The 13455-nt window shown below is 53.7% G+C and overlaps 1 protein-coding gene across 1 annotated transcript; it reads left to right on the plus strand.

Moving 5' to 3' along the window:
* The first annotated feature begins 3047 nt into the window (after positions 1-3047).
* Positions 3048-6148, plus strand: TMEM121B (transmembrane protein 121B). The gene has a single exon (XM_084766099.1). It carries the CDS (start codon positions 3212-3214, stop codon positions 4925-4927), a length of 1716 nt encoding a protein of 571 aa, XP_084622225.1. The 5' UTR covers positions 3048-3211; the 3' UTR covers positions 4928-6148.
* Positions 6149-13455: the final 7307 nt, after the last annotated feature.

Consider the following 13455-nt stretch of genomic DNA (forward strand, 5'->3'; position numbering starts at 1 on the left):
AAGTGGCCTCAGCTCCCACAGGCTGTGTGGTGGGGCTGGGGCCGTGGGCTCCCATCTTTACATCTGCTCTGCTGTCTGGACATTTAGGACCTTTCGAAGGTTGTACAAGTAGCCAGGCAGTGGTGGCGCACACCTTTAATCCCCGTACTCTGGGAGGCAGAGGCAAGTGGATCGATGTGAGTTCGAGGCTAGCCTGGTCTACAAAGTGAATCTAGGACAGCCAAGGCTACACAGAGAAACCTTGTCTCGAAGAAGAAGAAGAAGAAGAAGAAGAAGAAGAAGAAGAAGAAGAAGAAGAAGAAGAAGAAGAAGAAGAAGAAGAAGAAGACGACAAGTGATCAGTTCTGAATTCTGTGCCCCAGAAGCTGGACTGACCCCAGAGAAGCTAGAAAAACAGGTTTGGCCAAAGCAGATTCTTCTTTCAAAAATTTCCTTTTTGGGGTGTTGTGGCACATGCCTTTACTACCAGTCCCTGAGAAGCAAAGAGAAGAGGCTCTCTGTGAGTTTGAGGCCAACCTGGTCTAGATACACACACACACATTCACAGAGAGAGAGAAAGAGAGAGAGAGAGGAGAGGAGTTCCAGGACATTAAGGGCTACACAGAGAAACCTTGTCTAAAAAAAAAAAAGAGAGAGAGAGAGAGAGAGAGAGAGAGAGAGAGAGAGAGAGAGAAAAGAAAAAGAAAAAGGAAAGGAAAAAAAAAGTACCACTTGCATGCCAGGTGCCAGCAGAGGTTAGAAGAGGATGCCAGATCCCTAGAACTGGAGTTAGTGATGGTTGTGAGCCTGTGTGTGTGTGTGTGTGTGTGTGTGTGTGTGTGTGTGTGTGTTGGGAAGGGGATCTGGGTCCTTGGCAAAACAGCAGGAGCTCTTAACCAGGGAGCCTTCTGGATAGCTCCAGATTCTTCTACTTAAGAGGCAGATTTACTAGCACTCAGGAGGCAGAGGCAGGTAGATCTCTGTGAGAGGCCAGCCTGGTCTACAGAGTGAGTCCAGAACAGCCAAGGCTACACAGAGAAACTCTATCTCAAGAAAGCAAAACAAACAAACAAATAACAACAACAACAACAAGAAGGCAGACAAAGGCAAGGGTTAGGCCAGCAGTATGGTAGCCCCGCCCTGGCAGACAACTGTGGCAGCACTTCTGAGGCAGTGAAATCAGGGCTGAAGTGGTACAGACCACATTGGGGAGGAGGGAGACATGGCAAGCTCTTTCTTTACTTGCTCCTAAGGGCTGGGAGTGGAATTACACAGAAGCACCAGAACCTCCTAATGCTACAGTAGTCTTCTTCTCCCCTAACTCTAAAAGCAGCACTTTATCCCTGCCCTGCAGGGCTCCTAGGGGTTGGGGGAGGCAGTCCTCGGGCACACTCAGCCCTCCAAACTGCCCAGGCTAGCCTTGAACCATCAACGCTCCTGTTTCAGCTTCCTGAGGCGCTGGCCTGAGACAGGAGGCTGGAGGCTACTGGCACGCAGGCTTCCATACCTCTAAAGATCCTTTTCTTCTCACCAAGATAGGAAAGATGTTTTCTTCAATGTTGCCAAATACAAGTAGGCAAAAACACTATGAATGTTACATTTATATAATTCCTACTTGTTTCATGGTCCTTCTTTCTATGTGTAGTTTATTGTATATATGTGTAATAATATAAATGTATATATAAAGGTAAAAAAAAGAATAAAAGATGTTTTTAAAATATCCTTTCTTCTTCTTCAACAGACATATTTTCTCTCTGCTGTTTCATCTCCTGTTAACCGTTTGTTTGTTTGTGTTTGTGACATGGTCTCAAGTAGTTGAAGACAACCTTTTGTTTGTTTGTTTGTTTTTATTTTTTCGAGACAGGGTTTCTCTGTGTATCCTTGGCTGTCCTGGACTGGCTTTGTAGACTAGACTAGCCTCAAACTCACATCAATCCGCCTGCCTCTGTCTCCCGAGTGCTGGGATTAAAAGTGTGCGCCACCATGTCTGGCCTTGAGGATGATCTTTAACTTCTGATCCTCTTGTTCTACCTCCTTGGACCGTAGTCCCAGATGTGGGTCGCCATGTCTAGTTTTATGGGGTGTTGCAGAGGGCCCTAGCACTTCGTGCACGCTGGGTAAAAATCTTTGAGAATTCTGAAGATGAGCTTGGCTACTTACGCAAAGGCTATTCTCCGAACTGCCTCACCCCAGGCAGAACCCAGAGCTGCTTCATGCCTGGACCCTGGCCTCACGCTACCCCAGGCTTCACCCTACCCCAGGCCTCACCCTAACCCTAACCCTACCCCAGGACTAGGCAGTGCTGGCGCAGCCCCCCCTTTTTCTAAGCTGTCTTCTCAGCGGTTATATTCAAGGAGCTTTTTCATCTAATGGAAACTGAGGGTTCCCCGGATTGGGGGGCAGTTTTGGATGTGTGAGTACATAGTGCTTGTTTGGGGATGCTCCTTCTGAACAATAGAGTTTGGGGGTTTTTGTTTGGTCGGTTTGGTTTTTGGTGATGGGTTGGAACCCCGGACTGAGTGTATGCAAGGCAGGGTCATTCTGCCTGAGACACCTCCTCCCCTGTCTCCTTCTGGCTCTTTTTTATTTTACTTTTTAATGCGTTGAGTCTTGGGGCCTTATGGAAGAACATGTAGGACAGACGGACGGTAGCACACATAAGGGAAAATTGGCCCGCGCTTTCTCCTATGGGCGCTGTGCGGTCTACCCTGAGGCCAAGGCCACCCAGCAGTTCAAGTTCAGCCTTTAGGGCTGCGAAGCTAGCGACTTCAGGAAGCCTAGGCTCCTGTCTTACCTGGGCCCGAAGCGTTTTCTGCTCTACCCAGGCTGCTCACTTCTCCCACCTTTCCTTCCTGCTGATCCAGCCAGCCAGGCTTTCTCCTCTGTTTTCGCCTCCTCTCCCCCTCGAATCCAGTCCTGGTTTCCCCGCTGCCAGCTCCCTCTGCCTGCTGGGCTTGCTCCCCGCCTCCGCCCCCGCCTCTCCAGTCCCGGCGGTCTGCTCGGCTCCCTAGCTTCTCCCCCCCCCCCCCCCACCAAGCCCGGCTACCCGCGGCTCCACTCGCCCAGTCCGGCCGCTCCAGTCCGGATCTCGCTGCCGCCGGACCCGGGTGCGAGTTCCAGCAGCTGGGGAGGAGGTGGCAGCGGCTGGCCCGGGTTCCCCTCTGCCGCCTCGTCAGCCCGAGGTTGGCGGGGAGAGAAAGGCCGGGCATCCCCTGGAGCCCCTTCGAGGACAATGCACCCGGCGCTGGGCCACCCTCGCGCGCTCTCGTCCGCGCCCGCCTCCTTCCCGCCGCCCCCCGCCGCCGCCCGGCTGCAGCCCCTCTTCCTCCGGGGGGGCTCCTCCCGCGGCCGGAGAGGCTCGGGCGACAGCAGCACCAGCACCAGCACCAGCCGCGGAGGGGGCGGCGGCAGACGCGGCGGGGGCGGCGGCTCCCCGAGCAGCAGCACAGGCGCGGAGCGAGAGGACGACGACGAGAGCATTAGCATCAGCAAGCCACTGGTGCCCGCTGCCGCCGCGCTCTCGGGTCCCCCGGTTCAGGGGGGCGCCCCAGCCTCCGCCGCCTCACCCGCCGTCGCCTCCTCCACTTCCACGCCCACCTCCTCCTGCAGCATGACCGCCGTGGACTTCGGCTCAGGCGCCGCGGCCGGGGCCGTCGGGGGCCCGGGGAGCCGCTCGGCTGCGGGCGCAGGCGGCACCGGGACAGGTGGCGGCGCCTCCTGCTGCTCCTGCTGCTGTTGCTGCCGCCACCCGACTCGGTCCGGCCGCAGGAGTCGGCGGCGGGGCTGCTCACCAAGTCCCGGGTGCCGCTGGGGCTACCAGGCGCTGTCTGTGGTGCTGCTGCTGGTGCAGGGCGGTCTGCTGGACCTGTACCTCATCGCTGTCACTGACCTGTACTGGTGCTCTTGGATCGCCACTGACCTGGTGGTGGTGGTGGGCTGGGCCATCTTCTTCGCCAAGAACAGCCGGGGCCGTCGGGGCGGCCTGGCGAGCAGCACGCACAACCACCACCAGCTCCACCACCACCCCGCACAGCCTCTGCACCTATCCGCTGCGGCGTCGGCTGGGGCCGGGGCCAAGACCCGCGGGAGCCGAGGAGGTTCTAGCGGCTCGGGAGCCGGGCCTGGGGCGACTGGGGCAGCGGGCGAGTTCGCCTTTGCGTACCTGGCCTGGCTCATCTACTCCATCGCCTTCACTCCCAAGGTTGTGCTCATCCTAGGCACGTCCATCCTGGACCTCATCGAGCTGCGCGCTCCCTTTGGTACCACGGGCTTCCGCCTAACCATGGCGCTGTCCGTGCCGCTGCTCTACAGCCTGGTGCGTGCCATCAGCGAAGCGGGAGCGCCTCCGGGCTCGGCGGGTCCCTTGCTCCTGCAGCCACAGCAGCATCGCGCTGCGGGCTGCTTCCTGGGCACGTGTCTGGATCTGCTGGACAGCTTCACGCTGGTGGAGCTGATGCTGGACGGCCGCGTGCCGCTTCCCGCGCACCTGCGCTACCTGCTCATCGCTGTCTACTTCCTCACACTCGCATCCCCAGTGCTCTGGCTGTACGAGCTGAACACCACCGCAGCAGCTCCGTCCTGGGGCCAGGCCTCCGGGCCCGGAAGCTGCAGCCGCCTTTTGCGTTTGCTGGGCGGCTGCCTGGTGGACGTTCCCTTGCTGGCGCTGCGCAGCCTCCTGGTCGTGAGCTACCAACAGCCGCTATCCATCTTCATGCTCAAGAACCTCTTTTTCCTTGGCTGCCGCGGCCTGGAGGCCTTGGAGGGCTGCTGGGACCGTGGGAGCTGGGTTTCCCCAAGTCGAGCCAGAAGCAGCTATGGTGCTCCTCCCTCGGCCCCACCACCGCCTCCACCACCGCCACCTCAGGGAGGCTCCCAACGGGGTCACTTGGAAAATGAAGGGGGCCCTCATGGCTATGTCAACACCCTAGCTGTGGCCTCTCAGAATTGAAAAGCGGAAGGGCAGCGGCCCTGATCGTGGCTTTAAAGTCTCTGGCCCCCTTGGCTGTGTTTAGAAGAGGTTAACTGTTGATAAGGCTGGAGGCCAGCGAGTTTGTCTTCACCCAATGGGTAGAGAGTACTTGGAGGGAGACCAGAAATAGGTCGTGGGGGACGAGGATCCATGTTCACCATGGTCCCTTCTCCGTAGCCTTCCCTGTCCTGACATACAAGGGACGGGATAAATGTGCCACCTGCTTTTCTAGCCTTCATCCTGATTTCCAATCCCCTCGGGGAGAATGGAAGAGGGTGGGCTTTGGTAGATGAAGTGTGTGTGTGTGTGTGTGTGTGTGTGTGTGTGTGTGTGGTGTTTTTTTCTGGGTGTCAGCTTCATTCCCCTTGCCTCGGGAAGGAGATCTGGGGAGGCCTTGCTGCACACCACACATGCCGCCACCCTCCTTTCCTGCCTGAGTTTATGACCACAATCCCCAGGAGTTGCTCACTTGCTCTACTCCAAGGGAGAAGCTCCCCCAGGGTCTTCCTCACTCCTGCTCCTCTCTCCTCAGCTTCAAGGGGAGAGGGTCTATGCTGTAAGGACCAAGCAACACCCTTTCTTGGGTGAGCGCATATTTCTACCTCCGTGCTTTGGATTTTCATTGCATCATACACTGATGCTGCTTGAAAAAAAAAAAAGATGAAACAGTCAGAAGTTGCATTCAACAGGGCCACTGGATCCCCTTTGGGGTTTGGTACCAGATATTACAGGGTCTGTGGAGTATCAGCCATTGGCTTGCTCTCCTTTGCTTCCTCCCTCTGCACCAGAATCCTTATCCTTATCCTTCCGGTGTTGGTGCTGGCTGGGTTGGAGTCCAGTTCAGAGCAACTGCTTTAGTGGGTTCAAATGTATGTGAGGGCCAGACCTCTTTGGGACCCACGGGAGTATCTCCTGCTCCTTTAGAAAGCTTGGCATAGAGCAGAGAGGATGGCGACCCTTCATCCGTCCTCTGCTTCAGGTCTCATCAGGGACAAGGCTTGCCTCAGAGTCCTCCTGCCTGGCCTACCCCAACAGGGTCCTCCTGACTAGCCTACCCCCACAGGGCCCTCCTGCCTGGCCTCCCCCCACAGGGCCCTCCTGCCTGGCCTCCCCCCACAGGGTCCTCCTGCCTGGCCTCCCCCCACAGGGTCCTCCTGCCTGGCCTCCCCCCACAGGGTCCTCCTGCCTGGCCTCCCCCCACAGGGTCCTCCTGCCTGGCCTCCCCCCACAGGGTCCTCCTGCCTGGCCTCCCCCCACAGGGTCCTCCTGCCTGGCCTCCCCCCACAGGGTCCTCCTGCCTGGCCTCCCCCCACAGGGCCCTCCTGCCTGGCCTCCCCCCACAGGGCCCTCCTGCCTGGCCTCCCCCCACAGGGTCCTCCTGCCTAGCCTCCCCCGACAGGGCCCTCCTGCCTAGCCTCCCCCCACAGGGTCCTCCTGCCTAGCCTCCCCCGACAGGGCCCTCCTGCCTAGCCTACCCCCACAGGGTCCTCCTGCCTGGCCTCCCCCCACAGGGTCCTCCTGGCAAGGTTCTCCTTAGGACTGTCCTTCAAGGGAAGTCAGGGCTGGCTACTCTAGTCTTGGACTCTCTAAGGCAGGACAAGTATTCTGAAAGGAATCAAGGTTCAGAAGGTATGGGGAGCAAGGCCGGGATATACTCACCTCCACAATGGGATTCGGTGGGAGAAAAAAAAAACACTTAAGACTTTTGGTTCCCCCTCCTTTCTTCCATTTTTGGGAGTTTTATGTGGTGTAACGGACCTAGACAAGGGACCAGAAAACACGGTCTACGGTTCTGCCTGTTATCTGCTAGATTTGAATGCCCTGTTATTTTTTACTTCCTAGGCCTCAGTTACCTTCCTAGGGTGGTGTTCTTTGAGTGTGGGGCTTGAAAGCTCTGGTCATAGTGCTGCCTTAAGGGTGGACAGGAAAGGAGCCACCCAGAGTGCACTTGAGGCTGGCTCTGCTTCTACGATGTGCCTGGCCTTAGGCTTCGAGAGCAGAAGGGAGGTGTGCCAACTAGGCGGGGACAGTCATTGCAGGGCCCATTGATGCCGACCTCCTCTAAAGCTGGCGGCACAGGGGCAGGCCCAAAGTGCCGAGTCACTGGCACTGACTCAGCATCCAGGCCCGAGTCCCTCATCCCCTTTGGCTTGACCAGGACCTTCTGAGAACCGAGGGCTGCATAGGGCCCCTCTTTCTCAACTCTCTGGGGTTATGAGCTGAGGATAGCTATGTGAACAGAAACATGAGAGGCCAGAACACTAGTGGGCCTGTCCAGCTCTTAGAGCAGGCCGCGTGGAGGATGGCTACCGTCAGTGAGCCCTGGGCTCCTGGTCTCTCACCCTCAGCTGGTGCTGGCTGACTGCTTTTCACAACACACCTGCCTTTTCTCCTCGCCCTGGCTGACTCCTCTTCTGATTGGACTCAAGGTCCTGGGCCAATGGCCTGGGTGGGGCTGCAGCTGCCCCCAGTGTTGTATACCTGTTCTTCAGCTTTGCTGTGTTCCTCGCTACCTGCTTTCAGTGACTGAAAAGAAATTATGTCTGAGCCATGGCCAGCTCTGGCTGGCCCCCAATCCACCCTCTTACTACTGTTTGGATAGCCATCCCTCTGCTGTGTGACTGCTGTTTGAGGCTGAGAGATTGCCACTGGATTTAGGATGGAAGGTTACGATCTCCCTGGTTCATCAAGAGACATGGTCACACGGCCACTTGTGACAGAGGCCAGGACTGGTGAGGGTCTACTGAGGGCCCAAGCACACCTCCAGCACCCTCTTCAACATGCCACCTGTGACTGTGTTGTGACCAGGGGCTGGTCCTTTCCTTCTATTGTATTTATTTTGGGTCTTTTCACTCATTCCCCTGTCCCCGTTCACACATGACCGACCCTTAAGGCCTATTTTTTTTTTTTTCTTGCTTTCATGGGTATCTGTAGATAGGGATCAGACTTGAGGTGTCCCCAGGGCATCATGGCCAGGATAGTACACTGTCTGGAGGCTTGAGTCAGAAGAATGGAAAAGAAGCCTTGCCTGCTTCTAGCCTTTAAGGACAGAAGGGGGGAGCCTATTGCTTGAGTTCCAAATGGTACCTGTTTTTTAAAAATGACTTAATTACTTTACAGTGCTGAGGATTAAATCCAGGGCTTCAACCATGCTGGTTAAATGCTAGTCAAATGCTGCCAAGCTCCATCCTTACTTAACATTAAGTCGGATTCAATCAAAAGACTGTGCTCTCTCTAAAGACTTGCACCCCGCCTTTTAAATTTTTACTTGAGTCGCGGGGTGGGGCGGTCTGTGTTCCCAGGGCTGGCCTAAAATTTCAGGGCTCAGATGGTCCTCTTCGGCCTCCCAAGGAAACACTGCTGTGTCCGACCCAGACCGGTCCTGTTAACCATGCTGTGGGAACAGGGCTGGGGGTGTGGGGCGCAGAGCTGGGAACTCGAGCCCAGGAGAGACAGAGAAGCAGCTCCTCGCTAGCATTTATCACTTTTTTTTTTCTCTTTTTAAAAATAAAACCAGACTCTGTTCTGAAAATAAAAACTTGAGACTTGTGACAAGCTTCCTGTGTGGTTTAAAACCATTCCTGTCCTGATTTCCTCACTGATTTCTTAAATGTCATTGTGACATTTGTCATTATTTTGTAGGTTGGTGCTGGTGTTATGGGCACACCTTAGCAAAGTATTTGCCGTGGGATTTGGGGAGGCAGTGCACTGTGGCCTGGGCCTGGGGTCTGATTGTCCACAGAGGAATTTCCCCCTTGTGCTGGGCTTTCTTTCACTGGGAGAGTAGCTTACCAGGGAGATGAATGCTTGTGTAGGACAAGCTCCTACTGTAACTGCTCAGGCTGGTTTCAAGCATCTACATTTAGAGGATCCTCCTGCCTCAGTCTCCTGAATGGCCGGGACTGTAGAGACGTGTCCATCGAGAAAACATCTGAGTGATCTTTCCTTAACCAGAAGCAAAGGATGTAAGTCAGATCATTGTTTAAAAACAAAACACAAAGCCAGGTCTGGTGGCACACGCCTTTAATCCCAGCACTCAGGAGGCAGAGGCAGGTGGATCTCTGTGAGTTCAAGGCCAGCCTCGTCTACAAAGCAAGTTCAGGACAGCCAAGTCTATACACATAGAAACCCTGTCTTGAAAAATCCAAAACAAAACAAACAAACAAACAGAAAAACAGGAAGGAGACTATTGAGTCTCAGGCAGACCATTGGGGCTTCGCCCAAAGAAAGTTGTAGAGGCTGAAGAGACGGCTCAAAAGTTAAGACCACATACTGGCTCTTCTTCCAGAGAACCCACGTTCAAGTCCTAGCAATAGGGGGTCTCTGGAGACAACTCCAGTCCCAGGGGATCTGATGCTCTCTCTGAACTCCTTGAGCATCAGGTACATATGTGGTGTACAGATATATACATCAAATAAATATGTTTAAACATACACACACAAATAAAACAAAGCAAACCAACAACCAAACAAAAACAAAATAAAAAACGAACAGCTGGGTGTGATGGCACACACCTTTAATCCCAGCACTCAGGAGGCAGAGGCAGGCGGATCACTGTGAGTTTGAGGCCAGCCTGGTCTACAGAGCAAGTCCAGGACAGCCAGGGCTACACAAAGAAACCCTGTCTTGAAACAAAAACGAACAAACACAAAAGAAATAGATGAAGTGGACTAGCAAGGTGGCTTTGAGGGTCAAGGCACATGCTTGTAAGCCAGGCATCCTGAGTTCACTTTCCTGGACCCACATGATGGGAGGAAAGCTGTCCCAGTGTTCTCTGACCCCCACAGGCTACCAGGGCACTTGCACATGCCCTTCCCCGCCCCCCCCCCATGGTACACAAATACACAGAAGTAAAAGCATTTTTTAAATTAAATGCCAAATTGGCTCTTTGTTTTGTTTTGTTTTGTTTTGTTTTGTTTTCGAGACAAGTTTTCTCTGTGTAGCCTTGGCTGTCCTTGACTCATTTTGTAGAACAGGCTGGCCTCGAACTCACAGAGATCCACCTGCCTCTGCCTCCCAAGTGCTGGGGTTAAAGGCGTGCGCCACCACGCCCGGCACCAAATCAGTTCTTTTCTCAAACCTGTGATAAATCTTTTCTTAAAAAATATTTATTTGTTTGTTTGTTTATTATGTATACAGTGCTCTGCCTGCATGTGTGCCTGCACACCAGAAGAGGCCAACAGATCACATTATAGATGGTTGTGAGCCATGGTGTGGTTGCTGGGAGTGGACCTCAGGACCTCTGGAAGGTGCTCTTAACCTCTGAGCCATCTTGCTCGCCTGTCTGTGATAAATCTTACAGGCCAAGATGTATATGTACAGAAAACACTTACAGGACAACATAAGGGCATGTTTTCATGTCTTCCTAAATCTGTCCAGGCAGGATAGGCCTATTTAGACACATCTTCCAGCTAAGCCAGGGGTGCCTGTCGGCTCTGGCCAGCTGGAGTTCCTCAGAGACACCTGGGAAAGCGAAAGGAGGGCTCTGGATGGCTGGTTTAGTGTGGGGACAGGGAGGCCACCTCAGGGTAAATGATGCTGCAGTACTGTGTCAAGGAAGAGGACAAAATCACACCCTGGGGCACCAGGCCTTGGTACAGAGCAGCTTGTCTCCTCAGCAGTCGCCTGCCAGGTGGCTTCAGCTCCTTTTCCTGAAGCATTGGGAGATAAGTAGCTGGTAAAGGCCAGCCAGCAAAGAAGCCACATAAGCCGAGGTCTGTCACCTCGCAGACCTTCATTCCACAGGAGCCTTCAGGCGCCAGCTGCTCAGTGGGGTCAACCTGCCTGGGTTTAAGCTCAACTGTAGCTGAAAGCAGAACTGACTTGTGCTTTCTGGTCTCAGGGAAGAGGAGATTAAGGCCAACCAATGGTGGCACCTTGCCAAGGTGTGGTCACACCCTTCTCAGGTCAAGGTGACATCACCTTCCTCTCCAGTCCAAGACGAAGGATCCTGGATGCTAGCTCCCACCAAGGTGTGCATAGCCCAAGGGTGATCCTCTAGGAAACGTATCCAAGTGAGGCGTGGACAGGGAAGGCTGGACAGACCTCTACTCATCCGTAAGCAAGAAACAGGATGTCAAGTTCACTAATAGACAAAGGCTCACCGTCACTGCCCAATATGAACAGGGCTAGAGTGGGGACCTGTTGCCAGGAGAGACCTCAGTAGAAAGATCTGGGGGAAAAGCAGGAACATGGAGGTGGCCCTGGGAGCCGCTTGGGTATGAGGTGATGTGGAAAGCCAGGAGCATGCTACCCTGGCAGCTCCTGCCACAGACTTGAGGAAGGGTATGTAACATTCTCCATAGCATAACCTCCTCTAACACAGTCGACTGCGCTGCCCTGTGACGACTTTCCCATAGGGATATGTTCACTCAGTCAGTGTGAGCCAATACTGGACAGAGATGGCTTTGATAATCTCAGAGAGAAAACAGTAGAGGGAGAGGCCAGTAAAGAGCAGAAGAAGAGGCTAAACAGCGCCTTAGGATCCACAAGCTGCTCAAACCCAGAATCAGGTCAGAGGCACAGAGTGAAGGAGCCGCTGGGCTTGTTGCGAGAGATGGTAGTGTGATGGGGGAGTCGCAGAGGGACCAGGGCTGGCTAACAGATTTTCTGCACTTCCTGGGTATGGAGACCTCAGTTCCTCATGGGAATTTCACCCATCACTGGCAGACAGCTATGAGGGAGGAATGAGTGCTGCACGTTTTATTTATTTATTTGTTTCTTTGTTTCTTTGTTTGTTTATTATTTATTTATACAATGTTCTCCCTGCATGTACACCTGCACACCAGAAGAGGATACCAGATCTCATTATAGATGGTTGTAAGCCACCATGTGGTTGCTGGGAATTGAACTCAGGACTCCCGGAAGAGCAGATGGTGCTCTTAACCTCTGAGCCATCTCTCCAGCCGGTGCTGGCCATTTTAGACAGAGCAACCTGAAACCTAGGAAAGATGTTGATCTAAAGCAGCTTGGCTGGTGAACAGTGGGGCTGGGACGCTCTTTGGAAGGAACTTTCTAACACATGTGACTTGAGCCTCAAGCGCTAAGCTACAGTGCCAGCCGGGCACTGACTGCACTGACGGGCTCCTGGGCAGCTGCTCTCTTGCACTGGCTGGAGCCCATGGTGTCGAGTGTCTACTTTATTTTCATGTCTTTCTTTGGGTGCTGGGGCGGAGACCCAAGGCCTCGGACTAAGCGAGCCACCTGTCACTGAACTACAGCCCCAGCCCTTTCCTATTTTACTGTTTTTGCTCTGTTTTGTTTTTGAGACAGGGTTTCTCTGAGTAACAGCTCTGGCTATCCTGGAACTCTCTCTGTAGTCCAGGCTGGCCTCGAACTCACAGCGATCCACCTGCCTCTGCCTCCCAAGTGCTGGGATTAAAGACGTGCAGCACCACTGCCTTACTTTCAAAGGTAAGTAAAAGCTAAGCCAGTCCGTCTTAGTCTCCCATTCAGATGACACCTTGAGTGCAGCTGGAAGCACGGCTAAGGGGCTGAGCATGGGACCTTCCAAAGCAGCTCCGGGAAACCAGATCTAGACTGAAACACTGTATCAAGTGATGCAAGCGCAGGTCACTATTGAATTGTCCCTCATTCTTTCCTTATTTATTGTTCCCGCTAGCTTTCTTGATTAGGCTCAAGACAGAAAAAGGCTAGGGCCACCTCCATAGTCAGGAGCTTGCCTGGGGATGCACCGAACTCACATGGGTACATGTCACACGCTGACTGGTGCTTTGCACTCACCAGGCCTCCCCCTGCTATTTTCTAGGAGATGAGCAAAGAGCCAAGAGAGCAGAACGTGGGGGCAGTGGCTTCTTTTGGTGGGGGGCTTTTCTTTTTCTTTTTAAAAAAGATTTATTTATGTCTATGAACACACTATTGCATGTATGCTGGCATGACAGAAGAGAGCATCAGGTCACATTATAGATGATCATGATGAGCTGGAGAGATGGCTCAGAGGTTAAGAGCACTGATTGCTCTTCCAAAGGTCCTGAGTTCAATTCCCAGCAACCACATGGTGGCTCACAACCATCTATAATGTGATCTAATCATACTGTATGCATAGATGCAAATAAAATCTTAAAAGATTTACATATATGAGTGTTTTGCTGTATGCACACCTGCGTGCACGTATCTCTGTGTGTGTGTGGGGGGGAGGGGTCTGGTATCTTAAAGGCCAGAAGAACGCACTGGATGCCTTGGAGCTGGAATTACAGGTGGTTGTGAGCTGCCACGTGGGTGTTGGATCTGAACCTGGGTCCTCTGCAAGAGCATCAGGCGTTTTCAGCATCTCTAGCCCCAAGTTTTTCGGGTTTTGCTGAGGACACAAGTGTGCTAGGCGAGAGCTCTAAGCCTGAGCTCTATCACTGAACCACACCTGGCCCCCAAACAGGGCTCCATTTATTCCTATTTAGTGGTGTGTGTGTGTGTGTGCTCGCGCGCCATGAGTGCGTGTTGTGACCAGAGCCCCTCCTTCCAGCTGAGTCCCAGGGACTGAACACAGGACA

This window comes from Acomys minous, assembly GCF_964271855.1.
Source record: "Acomys minous genome assembly, chromosome: 17".
Taxonomy (NCBI): Eukaryota; Metazoa; Chordata; class Mammalia; order Rodentia; family Muridae; genus Acomys; species Acomys minous.

What these genes read in the sequence shown, in the direction of transcription:
- TMEM121B (XM_084766099.1), top strand. Translation starts at nt 3,212, where the DNA reads ATGCACCCGGCGCTGGGCCACCCTCGCGCGCTCTCGTCCGCGCCCGCC.